This window comes from Ambystoma mexicanum, chromosome 8, assembly GCF_040938575.1.
Source record: "Ambystoma mexicanum isolate Mex_15411 chromosome 8, UKY_AmexF1_1, whole genome shotgun sequence".
NCBI classification, from domain to species: domain Eukaryota; kingdom Metazoa; phylum Chordata; class Amphibia; order Caudata; family Ambystomatidae; genus Ambystoma; species Ambystoma mexicanum.
In genome coordinates, this window is record NC_090929.1 from 1103804004 (window position 1) to 1103822057 (window position 18054).

Here is an 18054-nt window from a genome sequence, read left to right on the forward strand (position 1 = left end):
AAATGATGGATCCTCATCTCCTCAATGTAATCAATAATACGTCCCTCAATAGAAAATGTGTTATTCTGTACTGTGGTGAATCTGGACGATTCATCCCTTCTCCCTAGAGGGGAGTCAGCTTCTTTGAGGATAGGAAGGTGAGCCCACTATGCATGACCCAGGGGTCTGGACAAGTGTGACCTCCTGGGAGCAAATGTCCCTCTTGGGGACAAGGACTCCCATTCCAGAGCCGAACTCCCAGTCCAAACCACCTGGTCTGAATATATGGATGTGGATAAGACTTATCACCTGCAATGACTATATTCCAAAAAGATCCTCTTCATTTACTGGCTACAGGCAATGCTGAACACAGCATGAACACCATGATCAGGGAGTGAAGGACACCGTTCTGTTGATGCCTGTGACGTGTATAAGGGAGGAAACTCCTATGGAAGGATTGATTTGATGGTTTATTTGTATAGCACCTATACACAATGTGTTTCAAAGCGCTTCAAGGAGGGAGGGAACCTGGGAGAAAACAGTTACATTCTTACGAGTCCTTGAAACAATTTAGAATGTGAAAAATAACCATCATAATCAGCCTGGCAACATTTCAGATTGTGCAAGTGCAAGGGACAATTAAGGAGAAGAGGGAGAGGGAAGAATGAGACAAAACTAGCAGTAACATTACTATGCCTGACAACAATTGATGTGGTGCATGAAAAACAAGAGGAGGTGGGGCGGGGGGAGTGGAGAGAGGGAGAAGGAGAGGAACAAAATAAGCAACTATCATAACAGGTCAGATGACGAATTCAGGATAGTGCTGGGGGGAGAAGACAAGGAAGGAAGGGGGGACAGACAAGCTGCTATCAGAGGTCATGGGACAACTCAATAGGAGTAAGTGCTAATGGACATAAAGGGGGGAATGGGGGCAGGTGGCTATGATTACTATGCCTGACAGCAATTGAGGTAGTGCCAGGCTTAACAAGCCAGGGGAGGCAAGGGGGGGGGGAGAGGGCAGGTGGATGAGAAAGAATGGTGGCTATGATGATTATGAAGGAAGAGAATTGCGATTCAGATGAAGGAAGCCCCCGCTTCAATGATGTTATGCAGAGGCAGAGCCAGTGGCAGCAAGGAGGGCGAGCAACCGGCGAGCCAAACGCTTGAAGGTTGGACTTCTACCTGACCAAGGACTAAGAGGGAGCAGAGACGGGAATACACATGTCTCATCTGGTGGCTGGACCATGAACGAGCAGTGGTGGGATCGTAACAGACGCTGAAACCAGATCGAATGAGGGAGCCAGAGTCCCTGAGCTCCACGTACGACGGAAACGTAGCTGCAGAGACCAGTAGCCGTGGGGAAAGCTGGCGAAGTTATGGGACCCCGAGAAACCTGATGGAGAGCATACCATTACTTCCATCGCTTGTTAAAAACGCTGCTCTAGCCCCTAGATTGATGTAGTACTGTGACAATCCTCACACCAAGATGCCTGTGTGTGTACATGCGCATTATAAATCTGAGTAACCTAACATAAGGTACAAATACTGTGATTAGCAGCTGTGGAGGCCATCAAGGTCATGGAAGCCCGAGACACCAGAATGTGCTAACACCCTATGAAAGGGAAATCGATAATACGAACCTTGTAATTAACAGCTGTGAAAGCTATGCAGGTTACGCGAGCCTGAGAAACCAGAGTGTGCAAATACCCTAAGGAAAAGGGGATTGATAAACATACTAACACTGCGAATAACAGCAGGGAAAGCTATTCAGGTTAAGGGAGCCTAGGACACCAGAGTGTGCAAAATCCCATGAAAGGGGATTGAGAAAGACATCAACACTCTGAACGAAGGCTGAGAAAGCAACAGAAGGTACAGAAATCTGATAGGACAGGGTGGACAGCCGCCCCATCTTTTAAAACTTTTCTTTATTGGCAAGAAGCAGTAACTGGCGCGTTACATATTACAGCAACATTTCATATTACATATCTGAATCGTGGACAACAATGCAAAGACTCAACAGAAGAACACATATATTCATAGGAACAGGTTAATTACGACATGGCCATTCACAATTCAGCTTGCTCAGTTGCCTGCACAGGTGACGTAGGAGAGGATAGAAGCTCTAAGTCCGCCCTACTGTTCAGATAGCTACAAAACTCTGTCCATACGTTGTTGGGGCGAGCATTCACGGGCAGCGTGTTAATATAGTCCTCTTCACGCATTTGTGTCCAGGTAAGGGCCTTTAACCACATCTCTAGTGAAGGGGGGTAGCGTCGCTTCCAACACTGCAGGATGCATTTCTTAGCCACTATCGCCCCCACATTCAGGAATCTAGCGGCACGCCTTGCCTCGGTCCCCTCCCACAGCTCGAACAATAGAGCCAGGGGGTCAGGGTCGATCCGGAACGCCACCATCTCAGAGAGGGCCCCAAGCACCGCCTCCCAAAACAGAGCCAGTGCCCCACAGGACCAGAACATGTGGGCATGGTCCGCATCATAGGATCTACATCTCTGGCAGGGGTGGGGTTGATTCCGTGCAAATTTCCCAACCACTTAGTACAGGCGATTAAGTAACTTGTATTGCATACATCTAAATCTAGATTTGAGGGAGACCTTGCGTGTGTGTATGCACATTTTTGCCCACATACCATCAGTGATGTCCAACCCCAGCTCCCGGCTCCAAGCACCCCGGATCGCATGGGGAGGTTCTACAGCTCGTGCCATCAACATTTTATACAGGGCTAACACTATGCCCCTACCCCCTGCGGAATTAGCAATTTAACAGATCTCAGGGGACTCAGGGGGTTCGTGCGGATAAGAAGACCACATTTCTTGAACTGCCGCTCTGAGTCTAAAGTATTGCAGCAACTCCAATGAGGACTTGGAGTGCCCTGGCCTCCATGTCTGCGGGGTGATGAAAATCCCTTCAGGGAACAAGTCGGAGAATTAATGATATCCCAGGTCCTGCCAGTGACGCATAAGGAGCTTATCCTGTGTGGGGGCATGGCCCGGGAATGACCACAAGGGTAGCCATTTGTAGTACGGGGGGTGTCAGAGAGGGGTAGCAGAACCCGTTTCCATGCCCTGATCGTGGCGGCCACAGGGTCGGCCGGGGCATCCGAGTGATACGAGTGGAAGAGGATCAGGGACATAACATTTACCTCCCCACTCGCGAGGATCTCAAGCTTGACATGCGGGGGAGGGTACTGGTGTCGGTACCAGTGTGTTGCATGCTGAGCTTGTGCGGCAATCCAGTACAGGGTTAGATCAGGTGCATTGGAGCCCCCTCTCTCATAGGGTAGTGTCATATGCTGCCACTTCCTGCGTACGGCACCAGAGTGCCATAGAAAGCGAGCGCACCCCGCATGCAGGTCCGCGAAGTATTGTTTCCCGGGGCCAGAGTGGGACATTAGCAAATATGTAAAGGAGTTTTGGAACTATGACCATTTTGATTAGCGTTAGTCTCCCTGATATCGAGAGGGGGAGGTTACACCATCTCTTCATCCTGGCCTCAGCATATTGCGCGGCAGCCCCAAAGTTGTCAGCCAATAAAGAGGGTTTCGAGAGGGATACCTAGACCCCCAGGTACTTGATGCCCCCGGGGGCCCACTTGAGCGGGAATTTGCATGCCGGTTGGGGTGTTGCGGGCGTGAGGGGGAAGATTTCAGATTTGGTGTAATTTATGGTGAAGCCCGAGAATGTACCAATTTTGATTATTTCACGAATGATTGGGTCAAGATGGACCGAGGGGTCCCTGATGTACAGAAGTACATCGTCTGCATAAAGTGATATTATTTCGGGGGTATCCCGTAGTCGTATCCCCTTGCATGTATGATTGTCCCTCACGCTATCCGCCATGGGCTCGATAGCCATCGCGAACAGCAGGGGAGAGAATGGGCATCCCTGACGTGTCCCTCTGTGGAGGGTGAAGGAAGCTGACAAATTAGAGTTAACCAGGACTTTGGCCACGGGGTTGGTATATAGCAGTTTAATGTAGGATAGCATGCGCGGGCCAATTCCCATCTTCGAGCACAGCCCAGAGATATTGCCATGAAACCATGTCAAATGCCTTTTGGGCATCTAGTGTCACAGCAACCGCGTTGGCCTTTGGATCGATCCTAGAGATGACATTGAACAATCGCCGAATGTTTACGGCCGTAGAGCGGGCGGGGACAAAACCACTTTGATCTGGCTGGATCAAATATTTAATGATGGGGAGGAGCCTATTTGCTATGATCTTGGCGAATATTTTGGTGTCGGTATTCATGAGGGACAGAGGCCTGTAGGAGCCGCAATCACCAAGGGGCTTACCCGGCTTGGGGAGGACAGTGATGACAGCCTCACGTAGGGACTGGGGGAGGGTAGCGAGGCGTAGCGACTCGACCCACACCTCGTACAGGCGAGGAGCCAGTAGGGCGACATGCTCTTGATAGAATTCGGCAGTTAGGCCATCTGGACCGGGAGCTTTTCCCTTAGGGAGGGCCGAGATGACCGCAGAGATTTCATCTAAGGTGAAGGGCATGTCTAATTGCTCTTTAGTGGCGCGAGAAATAAGGGGCATGGGGATGCGGTCAAGGAGCACATCCAGATCCTGTGGGCTTTGCTCGCGCTGCTGAGCGTAAAGGGTTGCATACAAATCTGCAAAGGTCTCGAGAATGGGTTGGTCGGACCAATGCCGAACGCTGTCTTTGTCGATAATGCTATCAATCCGGGCTCTACATCCCTCGATCCGGGCCAGACGGGCTAGGGTTCGACCAGGCCTTTCCCCTTCGCCATTCTTCCGAGCCGCGACGAGTCAGGCAAAGTATCTTATCTCACTGAGGGCGAGGGCCTCAAATGTGTCCAGTTCAGTTCGTATCTGTGCTAACTTGGGTGGGGAAGGGGCGGAAGCGTACTCACGCTCCAGTTCCTTGAGTCTGGACTCGGAGCGACGTAAGGAGTTCCTGATTTCTTTCAGGACCCCAGCCTCCCTGGAGATACACATGCCTCTGATGAATACTTTGAATGCCTCCCATCTAACCCCATCTGTTGTGTCATGGCATTTGTTGGTATCAAAAAACGAGGTGATGGAGGCCACCAGGGGGCGCGGGCAGGATGGACGCCTGAACGTCGAGCTCCGCACCCAGCCCCGGGTGAATCACGATTTATCGGCGAAACGAGGGTCCCATATACTACGCGACCCCCCCCAAAAAAGACGTGGAAGCCTGTGGCCCCCACCTGGGTCCAACTTTGGTTCCGATCCGACGCTCCTGTGCGGAGTTACACGGACCAAGGCGATATCGGCTGCCCCTCCCCCACGACCTGGCGCGGAGTGGCGCAGGAGACAGCACGAGCCGCGCCGCCCACGAATAGGCCCGAGAGGGTGAGCCCGCGGCGCTTCCTCCCCTGGGCATCCTCCGACTTGAAGAAAACCGTCCACCCACACAGGGAACGCACGCCCGGCGCCTCTGGTGCCCGAGGCCCGGCCTGACCCGGAGAAAGGCGGCGTCCGTCGTAAACTGGCCGACACGAACCCCTCATGAACTGGAGAGAGAACTTGCTGAAATATCAGTTTGTTCCCAAAGAAAGGACCATGGCCGCCGGTAGCCCCACCGTCCCACCCCCGGATCTGGGGGCTATCCAGAACAACATCCAAACGATTCTGGAGGAGATACGAGGTATGAGGACAGACATGGGGGCCAAACTGGCCGACCTCACCACCAAGGTCGCCACCCTAGAAGACCGCGTGGAGGGCGTCGAGAATAACCAACTTTCGGCGACACTCCTCGAAACCCAAATGGACATGAGACTCCGAGACATGGAAAGGCGCGAGGAAGAGCTTCGGTTCAAGGTTGACGACATGGAAAATAGGGAGAGGAGGAACAACCTTCGAATCTTTGGCCTGATGGAATCTGAGGGCGAATCCGTACAAGGACTTGAAGGCAAAGTGCACGATATCGTGAGGATCGCCCTGGGAACGGAAGACGTGGGGGCGACCAACTTCGACAGGGTGCACCGAGCGGGGGGGGGAGGCAGAGGCCCACGCTCGGTTCTGGTTCGGCTGCACTACTACAGGGACAAGATCAGAATCCTGGAAAAGGCGAGACATCTTGGCACCATACAGTACGGTGATTCAAAGGTATCCATCTTCCAAGACCTCTCGGCCCTAACCCTGTCAATGAGGAGGAAATGCGGCACACTCACAAGATGGTTGCAGGGAAAAGGAGTCCGATATCGGTGGGGTCACCCCTTCTATTTGGAGTTTGAGTGGCTAGGTGAGAAACACCACCTGGTGTCGGAGGAGGACATACGAAGAGCCACGGACGATCTGGTGAACGACCAGGCGGGCCATTCGGGCGCCCAGGAGGGAGGACCACGGGACCCCCCTAGGGGTCCCGACGGCCCAGGAAATCACAGTGGGAAATCTAAGGTCAAGGGGGCCCGAAAGTTTCGGAAAACCAGACACCCGTCGATGAACCCGGAAAATCACACTGACTCATGAAAATGACGTTCGATTGGAAGGAGAGAAAATCATGAGGTGAGAGACGATTCAGGGTACGGACGCAGGAGGCCCCGGGCCCACGAACTGCCTTGAACGGACACCGCGGCGGTGTCGCGTTTGGCCCACCGGACCTTGGGTCGGCAGACCATTATGTTAAAAAGTTAACTGTTTATTTGTGTTGCCCCGCGTTTGGGTTTCTGGTTGTGGGTTGAGGGCCCGGGCGGGGTCTCTGGTTTTTGTCTCGGTTAAGTGCACCGAAGGCCTGCAGGGGCCGACCTGAATCGGACTTGCGATCTGGGACTCTCCAGACACACGAAAACCCCGGGGCTGGGGTTGGAGTCCTTGGTGGTTCGTTGACCGGCCCCAACACATGTTGGGGAGAGTGGACGGACGCCTCAAGGTACAAGGGTGGGGAGGGGGGAGGGAAGACACGGGGAGGGGGGTCAGTTGCAAGGGGGGAGGGGATGGGGGGGATAACGGGGTAGTTTGGGGGACTCAGGGGGAAATTCAGTTCAGACCGCAAGAATACGCTTGGCAAGGGGCACTAAAATTCAATCACCACGAGGGGTTCAGAATACGCACACGGTATGATGACAACGATTGAAGGGAAGGTGGGCACGTTAAATGTCAAGGGTCTAAACTCTCAAAATAAAAGATCCCTCACGGGCAACATGTTCCGAAAACAACACCTGACGGTCCTATTTCTACAGGAAACACATTATAAGCGCGGGAGGGAATCCAGAATCAAGGGGAAAGACATCGGTAGCAACTATTGGGCTTCACACCCGACCTCGAAGAAGGAGGGGGTGGGCATTCTCCTGGGAAGGGCTCTCCAACTAACGGGGGTGGAAACCAAGAGGGGGTTTGGGGGTCGATTTCTGGGTGTCAAGGGGCTTTGCGAGGGGCAGCGAGTTACTCTCGCCACCGTATACGCGCCCAACACGGGCCAGGTGGAGTTCCTCACACGGATCTTTGGTGTCATGGATGAATGGGCCGAGGGGGCCATGATTCTCGGGGGTGATTTTAATCTCATAGCCGACCCCCAACTGGACTGGTGGTCCGCCAGAGGTGGGGTACCCAAGGGGATCACGAGGGATAACCTGGCCTTGCAGAACCTCTTGAAGGATCACTACTGGGTAGATGTTTGGCGCAAGGCGTACCCGGCCCAGGGTGGTTACACATTCTTTTCTCCCCCGCACTGCACCTACACCAGAATCGACCTTCTGTTGGCCTCAGAGGAGGGAGATGGGGCGATGACCCAACCAAAAGTCGAGACCATAACGTGGTCGGACCATGAACTACTTATAGCTAACTGGTCCCTGCCCATCGCCCCGAGATCGGCTCGATGGCGGTGCAACGACACGCTCCTTAGGGATCCAGTATTCCGTGAGTTCATGAAGCAGGAAATGCTGGCCTACTTCGAGACAAATGACACGGGGGAGACGGACATGTCCATGGTATGGGAAGCGGGGAAGGCCACCTTCAGAGGCCTCCTCATAGCGGAGGGCTCGAGGCGTAAAAGAGAGAGGGGCCTGATCGAGAGCAGACTCCGAGGGGAGCTGCAGATCTTGCGGGCCAGACTGGGAGTCCCGGGAGTGGACCGGAGGGCACTATTGGACGAGATGCAGGGCAAAAGACAGGAGCTCCATACGGTTCTCATAGGGGAGGTGGTTAAGAGGATGCGATATACCAAACAGAGATACTACGAACAGGGCGACAGGGTAGGCACTCTGCTGGCTCAGAGGTCGAGGGGGTGTAGAGTGGAGAGAGGGATTACCCGGTTGACCGACGAAGAGGGCAGGGTTCATGGGAACCGGCATGAAGTGACGGAATGCTTTGCTGAGTACTACAGCAAACTCTATTCTAGGCAAGCGGGCGAATCTCGGGAGGACATTGCCTCCTACCTGGCAGAACACCCCCTCCCCAAACTGACCGACCAGGACTTGGAGGCCCTCGAGGGGGAAATTTCAGAAGAGGAGGTGGAGGGAGCCATCAAGAGACTGAAGGCCGGAAAGGCTCCTGGCCTTGACGGCTACACAGCGGATTTCTATAAACAGACCCAGTCCACCTTAGTGAAGCCCCTGACCAAATTGTTCAACCAAATTAGAGGCAACGACACGATCCCCCCGACTTTCCTACAGGCCCTCATCACCGTCATACCTAAACCTGGTAAAGACCGGGCAGCTTGTGGGTCTTACAGACCCATTTCACTTCTCAACTTAGATGCCAAGATCTTTGCTAGGATCCTGGCCTCCAGATTGGAAAACTCCCTCCCACGCCTGATACATCCTGATCAGGCGGGATTCGTCCTCAATAGACAGGGTTCCGATAATTTAAGGAAGACCCTCCATGTATTGGCCACGACCGAGGCCAGGAATGAAGGCGCTCTCCTACTGGCTCTTGACGCGGAGAAGGCCTTTGACAGGGTCAGCTGGGCTTTCATGAGGGAGGTTCTCTTGTCAGTGGGGATGGGTCCAAGGTGGTTGGGATGGATATCCGCGCTCTACTCCTCCCCCTCGGCCAGAGTGGTGGCTAACGGGATTGAGTCTAGGGAATTCCCCCTTGAACGTGGCACGAGGCAGGGATGCCCCCTGTCTCCGTTAATCTACACATTGGTGATGGAACCGTGGGCAATCTCGATCCGCAATGATGCGGACATCAGTGGTGTACAGATGGGGGATATGCACTGCAAGATCTGCCTCTTTGCGGATGACGCCCTGCTCTATGTCACCAGACCGTCCCAAACAATCCCTCGGGTTCTGCAGGGCCTCGCAAGATATGGAGAACTATCGGGGTATAAGGTTAATTTGGACAAATCGGTCGCATTCATGGGTGGGAACCTGCCAGACACGGAGGTGACCTTTGTGGAGGGTCTCCCCTTCAAGCGGAGCGATGAGGGGTTCCGTTACTTGGGAGTCCAAATCACACGTAACCTTGAGGACCTGTATGGGGCCAACTTCCCCCCCCTCTGGTCAGCAATCAGGAGAGACATAGAAAGGTGGGCGGGAACGGGTCTCTCATGGATGGCACGCCTTAACCTTATAAAAATGGTTATCCTCCCAAAATTTCTGTTTCTCTTTCAAATGCTCCCGGTCCAAGTCCCCAAGGCCTTTTTTGACGAGACAAAACGCATCCTCCTTAGATTCCTCTGGCAGGGCAAAAAACACAGGATTTCATACGAGGTTCTGACTAGGACCAAGGAAGATGGAGGGGTGGGCTACCCTGATCTCGAGACGTATTATAGGGCTTCCCAGTTGAGGATCCTGGTCGATCACTTCTCACCGGGACCGAAAAAACAGTGGGTAGCCATGGACAATAGGCCCCTGGCGCCCGTCACACTAGAGGAATGGCTCTGGGTCCCAAGGAGAACGATCCCCAGATCAGTCTTGAACCACCCGATTCTAAGAGTACTGTGGTCCCTGTGGAGAGAGGGAGGTTACTATAGATGGCTCACGACATGGCCCTCCCCCTTGAGCTGCATCTGGGCCCCTCCTTTCCTGGCCAAAATAGCGGAACCAGCAGCCTACCAGACATGGTTCGAGGCGGGCCTTAGTAGGACCGGCCAGTTGTGGGTGGGGGGCTCCTTCCTCCCCTTGAAGGACCTTGAGGAAGCCCTGGGAATAGGCACGCTTTCCCCGTTCCGATATCTTCAGCTTAAGGGTGCCCTCACGGAACCATCTTGGGGTGATACCCTCAGGAGGGAACTCACAGACTTTGAAAAACTCCTTCTGACCGCAAGGGGCTCCAAGGGGATAATCTCCCGCCTATACAAGCTCTTTCTGTTCTCCATCCCCCGAGACCCGCCACCAGCACGCATACAATGGGGTAGGGACCTGGGCGAGGAAATTGATGACGAGAGATGGACAGAGATGTGTAGACGGGCCAATCGATCCACATCCTCCCTCCAATATCGCCATCAGGCCCTCAAGATATTACATAGATGGCACTACCCCCCGCAAAGAATAGCCAAAATGCGTCCAGGATATGACCCACACTGTTGGAAATGTAGGACAGAGAGAGGTGACTATATCCACATGTGGTGGGGATGCCCAGTGGTCCAGAAATACTGGGACAAGGTGCGGACCTGGATCAAAGGGGTAGATGGGATAGAACGAGTATCCTGCCCGTGGCTCTTCCTCTTCGGGATTAGTAACGAAGAGGACCGGGGTAACACTCATGATCACATGCTCCAGGTGATGCTGGTAGCAGCTAGATGCTGTCTAGCGCAGAAATGGAAACACCCGAGAATGCCAGGGGAAAAAACCTGGGTGACCAAAGTAAGGGCCATCTACGACATGGAGTTCCTCACACACCTGCTCGATGAGTCTAAGTCCAGTATCGAGGAAATTTGGCTCCCCTTCTTTGATAAGTACGGCCGAGTGGTCTAGGTCCTGAAGACTGAGCTGAGGGATTCCCCTCCTCCCCACGGATGTGGGACCATGGGCCAAGGACCCGGCTGAGAACTGAACTCGTTTGGCCCATATGACTTTGGCGTGCCACACGCATATTGTATTGACGCCTCCATCATTAAGAGAGCCCGTTGTGCAAGTGTTTATCAAGGCTATGTAAGCGCGAACTGAAGGGGGGTGGGGGGAGGGAGAGGGAGGGGGGGGGGCATGGGGTGTGTTTCGTCTGGTTTTCTCTTTATGTTAACTCACATTAATAAATGCAATGCAAGAATGTAACCTCGTTATGCACCAAGGAAACTTAATAAAATTGATTTTCAAAAAAAAAAAAAACGAGGTGATATCTGCGAGGATTTCGGCCTTGAAGACAATATCGTGTAGTGCCTCTGACTTAAAGCGCCATTTGGAGTGGCAGGGGAGGGCAGGCTGCAGAGCTATATCCAATGTGAGCGGGGAGTGATGCGAGAGCGTGCGCTGCAATATCTGCGTGTCGAGCGTTTTTGCCAATGAGCCCAGCCGACAGAAGGAAAAGATCAATTCTGGAATGACTGTCATGCGCAGAAGAGTAGAATGTAAACTCTCTGGTCAGTGGGTGGAGCGCTCTCCAGGCATCGACCAGGCCAGCAGGACCCATGTGTGCGTGGAGGCGGCGGGCGGCCCTGGACAGTATTCTGGGTGCAACGCCTGATCTGCCCAACTCAGAGTCTAGTATGAGATTCATGTCCCCCGCCCAGATAATCGTGACCCCAACATATCTTTGGAGCATGTCGTTGATGTGGTCAAAAAAATCAGGTGCATCTATGCTCGGGGCGTATGTGTTAACCAGGAGGCACTATGTATTAGCGAGCAGACAGTGGAGGATCACATACCTACCCTCTCGATCTATGTGGGTGGTACGCAGGGAGAATTCCACAGACTTATGAAATAAGGTGAGGACACCCCTGGATTGGGAAGAGTAGACCGTGAAATATTTGTTGGGGCCCCATGCCAGGGCAAGCGCGGACGAAAGATGTGCGAGGGCATGGGTTTCTTGCAAGAGGAGTATTTTGACCCCGTGCCTCTGGGCGTATGCAGTTATCCTGCGGGCCTTCATGAAGTTGCTGAGCCCTCTAACGTTCCAAGACATTAGCCTAGCAGGCTGTAGTTTTTTGAGGGCGTCCCAGCAGCGTGCGGCGTTGTCTGTTAAACATGCGTTGGGTGTCAATACAAAGGGGTTGTTGCCTCGCGCCCAGGGCCACTACTACCTTGCCAGTTTTGTGTTAACATCCCACAACTGTACCCGCCCCTCCCTCACTGCCCCCCCAACACAGCAGTGTCCAGAACCCACCCGATGACCCAATGCGCGAGTGCCAAACACAACAGGGCAACGCTCGCCTGTACGCCCAACTGGGGCGCAACCAGTGATCATAACAAGCCAAACATTGCAACTGCAGCGGGGGTCGCTGCTGCCGTGAACCCGACATAAATGAATGATCGGTGCAATACACCATAGATCGTACAGCGGTATCACATGTTAAGTTTCCAGGAGACATTACAACAAGTTACGACTAGCAATGGATATATAAGATAGAGGACTCATGAGATAGCAAGGGAAATGCAAATGTCAAGCGTGCCAGTGGTACAGCAGGAGGCTCAGACACTGGGGGCAAGACAGGCCACCTTAACCCTCATCCAATGGCTCATCCACCGGACCGGGGAGAGGAATATGGGACTCAATGAATTTCACCGCCTCTTCTGGGACTGTGAAAAAGTATAGTTTATTGCGATGTGTGAGCTTCAGCCTTGCGGGGAACAACAGGGCGTATTCCACTTTCCTCTCTCTGAGCAGCTTTTTCACACCGTTGAATTGCCTGCGCTCCATTTGAACGTTGACGGAGAAGTCGGGAAAGATTCGGATAGTCTGAGACTCCAGTTTCAGTTCACCCTTCTCCCGAGCCAAGCGCAGAATGTGATCCCTATTCCTGAAGCGGAGGACCTTAGCAATAATCGGCCTGGGGAAATTACCCGGCTGGAGCCGGGGGCCAACGCCCGGTGGGCGCGTTCAATCGTGAAGAACGGGGAGAGTTGAGGATTGCCCAAGAGCTCTCTCAGGAGGATTTCAACAGTGTGTTCCATTTTGCCTTTGAGGGCTTTCTCCGGGACCCCCACAATGCGGATCTTGTTCCTGCGGCATCTGGACTCTAAGTCGTCGCACTTCGCCTTGACTTGCTTCATATCGCGCACCAGGTCAAAGACCGTGTTTTGGAGCACGTGCACCTCATCCTCATTGGCCCCGATCCTGGTCTCGGCCTCAACCAGCCTAACGCCGTGCTGATCCAGTTTGGTGTGCAGTGAGGCTACACTAGCGTTGATGTCATCTAATTTTTCGTGGAATGACGCAAAGTTCTTTGCCATAGTTTCCATCAGTGTTGTGAGGTCTGGCTGAGGGGAACATGAGGGTGCGTCTGGATCGTCCTGAGGCAAGGCAGCCCCCCCCTTGCTCCTGTCTAGAGAGAGTTTTGGCATACTTGTCCATCGACCCAGCTTTGTTGGCCCTGCGTGACTTGCTGGACATGTTTGGGGACACACTAAGAGCCCGGAGGGCAGTCTTTGTAGGATGCAAGTAACGAGCCTCAGGGCTCTTGGGGGCAAAGGGGTCAGGAGGGGCCTCAACCTCCCATCCAACGCAAGACCGACCGCTGTATAGGGGTTAGGGCAAGGTATACACCAGGCAGGTGCGTTTCAAGGCACTAGTACCTCCGTGCAAGAGCGGGCAGTGCGTCAGGCTGTCCCAAGCAGCAGAGTAATCTGGTGGGGATACTGCTGGGCGGGGCGCACCAGAGGGCCAGTCGGGCCACCGGCAATCAGTGCCGGCTGTGGAGGACAGTGCAGACAAAAGGCGCCTGGCGGGCGAGGGGCTCTGGCGGGAGGATGCACAATTTGAAAAAGCTGTCAAGGTGCCACAGGCAGCAGGGCAATAGGGAGAGGGCAGCGATGGAATCCCCAGGAATGGAGCAGTGCCACACGGACCACCAGGGGGGTCGCGCAGCCTCACCAGGGTTAAAGGCTGATAGTCCCATGGCAGCCAGGTAACTGTGGGGGCAACTGTGCCCTATGAAGTGGAGTGAGCGCAGCCCCCAGGGATGTCAACCTGCAAGGGAGCGGTGCGTAGCAGTCCCAGGCCCCCTGCTCCTCACCTGTAAGTGGCAGAGTTCTATAGAGGATGTAGGCGCTAGTCCAAGCAGCATGAGGCCCCCAACCAGGAGCGGCGGCCAGCCCACGAGGCACCAGCAGGAGAGCCACGCCGTCTCTGAAGTATCCGGACCACCCCAGCCACCATCACAGGGCCGAAGAAACCGGCGGAGGAGCCGCCAGCCAGATCCGGCCAGGTGTACTAGCCGTGGGGGACCGCTCCAGCAGGCCCCGCGGTGTAATGAAAGGATCAGGATCCGCCCGCCGCAGGGGCGACGCGCCGCCACGGACGCTCCTCCAGGGGCAGGCGGAGAGGGGAGCCGTGCGGGCAAGTCGCTGGCACCCGACCACAGGGAGAACGAGGCCGGGGTAGAGGAAGCGCCGCCCCAGAGGCGCGCGGGGGCCCGACCCAGAAGCGGGCCGGGCAGAAGAGCGATCAGGCCCGCCGCTCCAAGCGGGAGACCACAGCGCAGTTAGAGGAGCCGGGCAGCCAGTCAGGTCTGGATGGCCGATTCACGCAGGCAGGTCGAGGCCGCAGCTGGAGGACGCAGCCCAGGAGGCCTCAGCAATCAGGCGCCCGGCGCAGGAGCGGGGCCGTCAAGGCGCTCCGATGTCCGAGTGTCTTCGTAGCGGGGGACCGCTCCAGCGGCCCCCGCGGCGCGATGCAACCAAGCATGCCCACTGCAGGAACGACATCTCCGCCTCCTTCGCTCTCCAGGGGCAGGTCGGAGAGAGGAGTCGCGGTGGCAGGCCACAGGCCGCAGGAAGAGCGGGGCCAGGGGAGGAAGCGCCGCCCCAGAGGCGCGCGAGGGCCCGACTCCGAAGCAGGCCAGGCACAGAGGGAATCAGGCCTGCAGCTCAAAGCGTCAGCACTCAGCACAGCAGGCAGCCAGACGTGGTTGGAGAGCCGACTCTCGGAGGACACTGGGGGTCAGGGCCGCAGCTCGAGTACGCAGCCCAGGAGGTCTCAGTCGTCAGGCGGGCGGCACAGGAACGGAGCGGCCACAGAGCTCCGATTTTCGCCCCGATAAAGATCAGAATGTAGCTGAGTCAACCAGCAGCACAATGCCCGCCGCCTCAGCATCGGATGATGCAGAGAACCGCTGATTTAGGCGGATAGTCAGCCGACAGGCCATGGAGCAAGAGAGCTAGGCAGCCATCTTGCAGGCTGCTCAACAGTGTCCTCCGACAGCCGCCCTATCTGATACAACTTGGGTAAAAGAAAATAACCTGTATGAGAATCACAGGACTTTAGGAGAAACCCAACAGCTCGAAAGAAGACCTTTCCGTTTGTTTACTAAAATTCCTGGCAGAATGGAATGTTTAAAAGAGACCGTTTTATTTGTTAACAGGAGAGAGCGAAACCCCTAACTTGACTGGGAAGAACAAACCAAATGCAAATTTGGCCAGACAGACGCCCTAATGAGGCTATTGTACCAAGCCCAGGGGTATTTGCAGGGTCTGCATGGAGATGGTAAGCATCAGGTAAATATTAGGACCACCACCAAGAAAGTCATCTTGAACTCTTAAATTGACCCTCAGCCTCACAAAAATGGACACCCCGGTTCCCAGAGCCCCCAGTCCATTGTGGCTGTCGAAAAGGACAACAATGGCAGGCTCTGTCAAACGTCAGTGTCTCCTCACTGTCCAACAGCATCTGGTTCTAGAGTCCCAGAACCACCATCACTGCTTGAATGGTGCTTCTCTTGGCAATGGCCGCTGTGGTTTCTAGTCTAACTCTCCACTGCAGTTGGGAGACCAAGGATTTGAAACCCAGGTCAAACCAGAGAGGCTGACCCGAGATTCTGCCACTGCTTCTACGCTATAATGATAGACTGCTAGATTTAAGGTAGACATAATGTTTACTGCACCAAATCATTTCAGAAGCATTTGTTGGGTGAATAAGTAGCTATTTATTGTAACTGACAGGGTATTCATCCTTTTGTGTGTGTGTGTGTGACACAATTGTATCCAGTGCTACCCCACATACCTTATCAAAAAGCTAGGCCTTGAGTGCTCAACCAACAGTTGACCAAAGGAAGCTAGTGACTCCCATTTACAGCAGTACAGTGGACAGTGTAGGCTGCAGGCATCCGGGCAGATGGGACCTCCAGCCACCCGCAAGGCACGGAGGAAAACAGAATGTGTGTGAAAGTAATGGGCGGCAAAAAAAAACAGTCTGCCAAATAACCTATAATGTGCAGGGAGCATAAGGATGGAGATTAAGGGGAAGAAATGGGCAGGCTAGATGGGCCAGGCGGCCTTTTCTCTGCCACTCTACATGAATCTATGGGACTCCGGATTTCTCCATTTAGGCCAAACATATTCTGGAACTTGTAGTCCTGGATTTAAACGCGTGCGTGTGTGTGTCGAGGGTGAACTCGAAGGGGGTAAAACGTATTCGTTCAAGTGTATTTTCTTTGAATTCTTGAAGAAAGGGTGATAAGGGGCAGGTTAGCGTGCAGGTTTCTTAGACCACCCCATGAGGCACTGCCCCGGACCACTCGCTGCACTGCCTACATGCGAATCCTTCCACTGCATATATGCCACTGTTCTTGGGATCACTCTTTGCCCGTAGTCGCTGCCGACACATTTTCATGAAGTTAATGCAGACACGTTAATTCTGTACCACTCACCATGGCGGGTCTAGCGATCCCGGGTCCGAGGGCTCCGTAGTTCGTCGGCTGGGTTCCCAGCAGCCGGCTGCTGTCGGCTGTACAACAACGAAACAAAAAAAAAACTTCCGTTAGATTCGAAGGTTCCAAAACATCGAGCGCCACCCTCCACAGAATAACTGCCCAACAGGCCCCATGGAAAAAGGATACATCATCAGAGGAAAAGCCCGAACCAATCCCTTCCTGTCAGTTCGAGGTACAGCCTCGGCCTTTCCTGCTTCAGGACTCTCAGCCCCCACGCCCCTTTACATAATAGGATTATCAGATGCCGCCATGACACTGAAGTACACCAGTCCTAGCCGTTTCCTGCTTAACATACTATATTGGGTATTTTATTCCGAAATGTTTCTGTTATGAACCAAGATTACAGTGTCTAGATCAAATCCATACATTCTTAAGCAATGCTGTGATAGTGATCTGATAAACTGGCAGTGGTTTTTAATATGATGATGCGCTCTGTGCGACCGTGTACACGACACAGCCTCCCACAACAGCCATTGCCAGGGGCTACCACATCAAAAAGAAACAAGTACAGCCTGTGGATTTCTGTCAAGAAACACCCTCTTGTACACATGTAACCCCTATAACTATTGCATTAAGAGTGCAGGTAGAACACAAAGGTTGTAGGTGTTTGGTTATTGACTGCCCATAACTACGATACCCCTATGGCCATTTCCACGCACTTTCTACACCTCCAAGTCCAAAGCACATCCTCCTGGGATCTCCGAGGTAGCTTTCTCAAGCATTAACAACAAGCTTTATGCGCCAAGAGCCTGCCAGTGTTATTTCAAAGCAGTTAATTGCTTACTTGGAGCTTTAGATGTGCATCTGGGCATTAACATGCGGCAAGGGCGGTGGGGGGGGGGGGCATATAGTAAATCGGGAAGCTCGGAATGTGGGCTGTACCTCACTGTCAGAGTTCCTAGCCTCCTCAGAAGTGGGAGGCTGCCATCTTGCCTACTGAGCAAGAGACGTTCCAGTGCCCCCAATACTTTCTAGCTCGAGCAAGAGACGTTCCAGTGCCCCCAATACTTTCTAGCTCCCCCGCCTACACTGAGACCAACCACATCCCTTCCCCCACTTACCTGCAGCTACCTCATGCCTTTGCACAACCAGGAACACTAGCTGTTCTGGAGCTTCCCCGCCGTGGCCATTGCCGCCATGGCAATGTACAAGGGACTACAAGTAGATCCCTTCACCCATCGTGCATGGTGGGCATTCTAGTTTGTCGTTTTTTTTTTTTTTTTTTTTTTAAGAGGAGAACAGCGAGGGCATTACCGGTCATGTAATCACCCAGGGCACACGTTAAAGGCCCTCGCAACTCTGGCCAATACCAGACTGGT

The 18054-nt window shown here is 53.8% G+C and overlaps 1 protein-coding gene across 5 annotated transcripts in view; it reads right to left on the reverse strand.

Annotated features, from left to right (window-relative positions):
- ATP13A2 (ATPase cation transporting 13A2) overlaps positions 1 to 18054 on the reverse strand; it is a 749950-nt gene that overhangs the window by 466241 nt on the left and 265655 nt on the right. For all 5 annotated transcript variants that reach the window (XM_069611124.1, XM_069611127.1, XM_069611125.1 and 2 more), the window contains exon 2: positions 16673 to 16749. In XM_069611124.1, coding sequence (XP_069467225.1) covers positions 16673 to 16749 — 77 coding nt within the window. The remainder of the gene's footprint in view (positions 1 to 16672; positions 16750 to 18054) is intronic.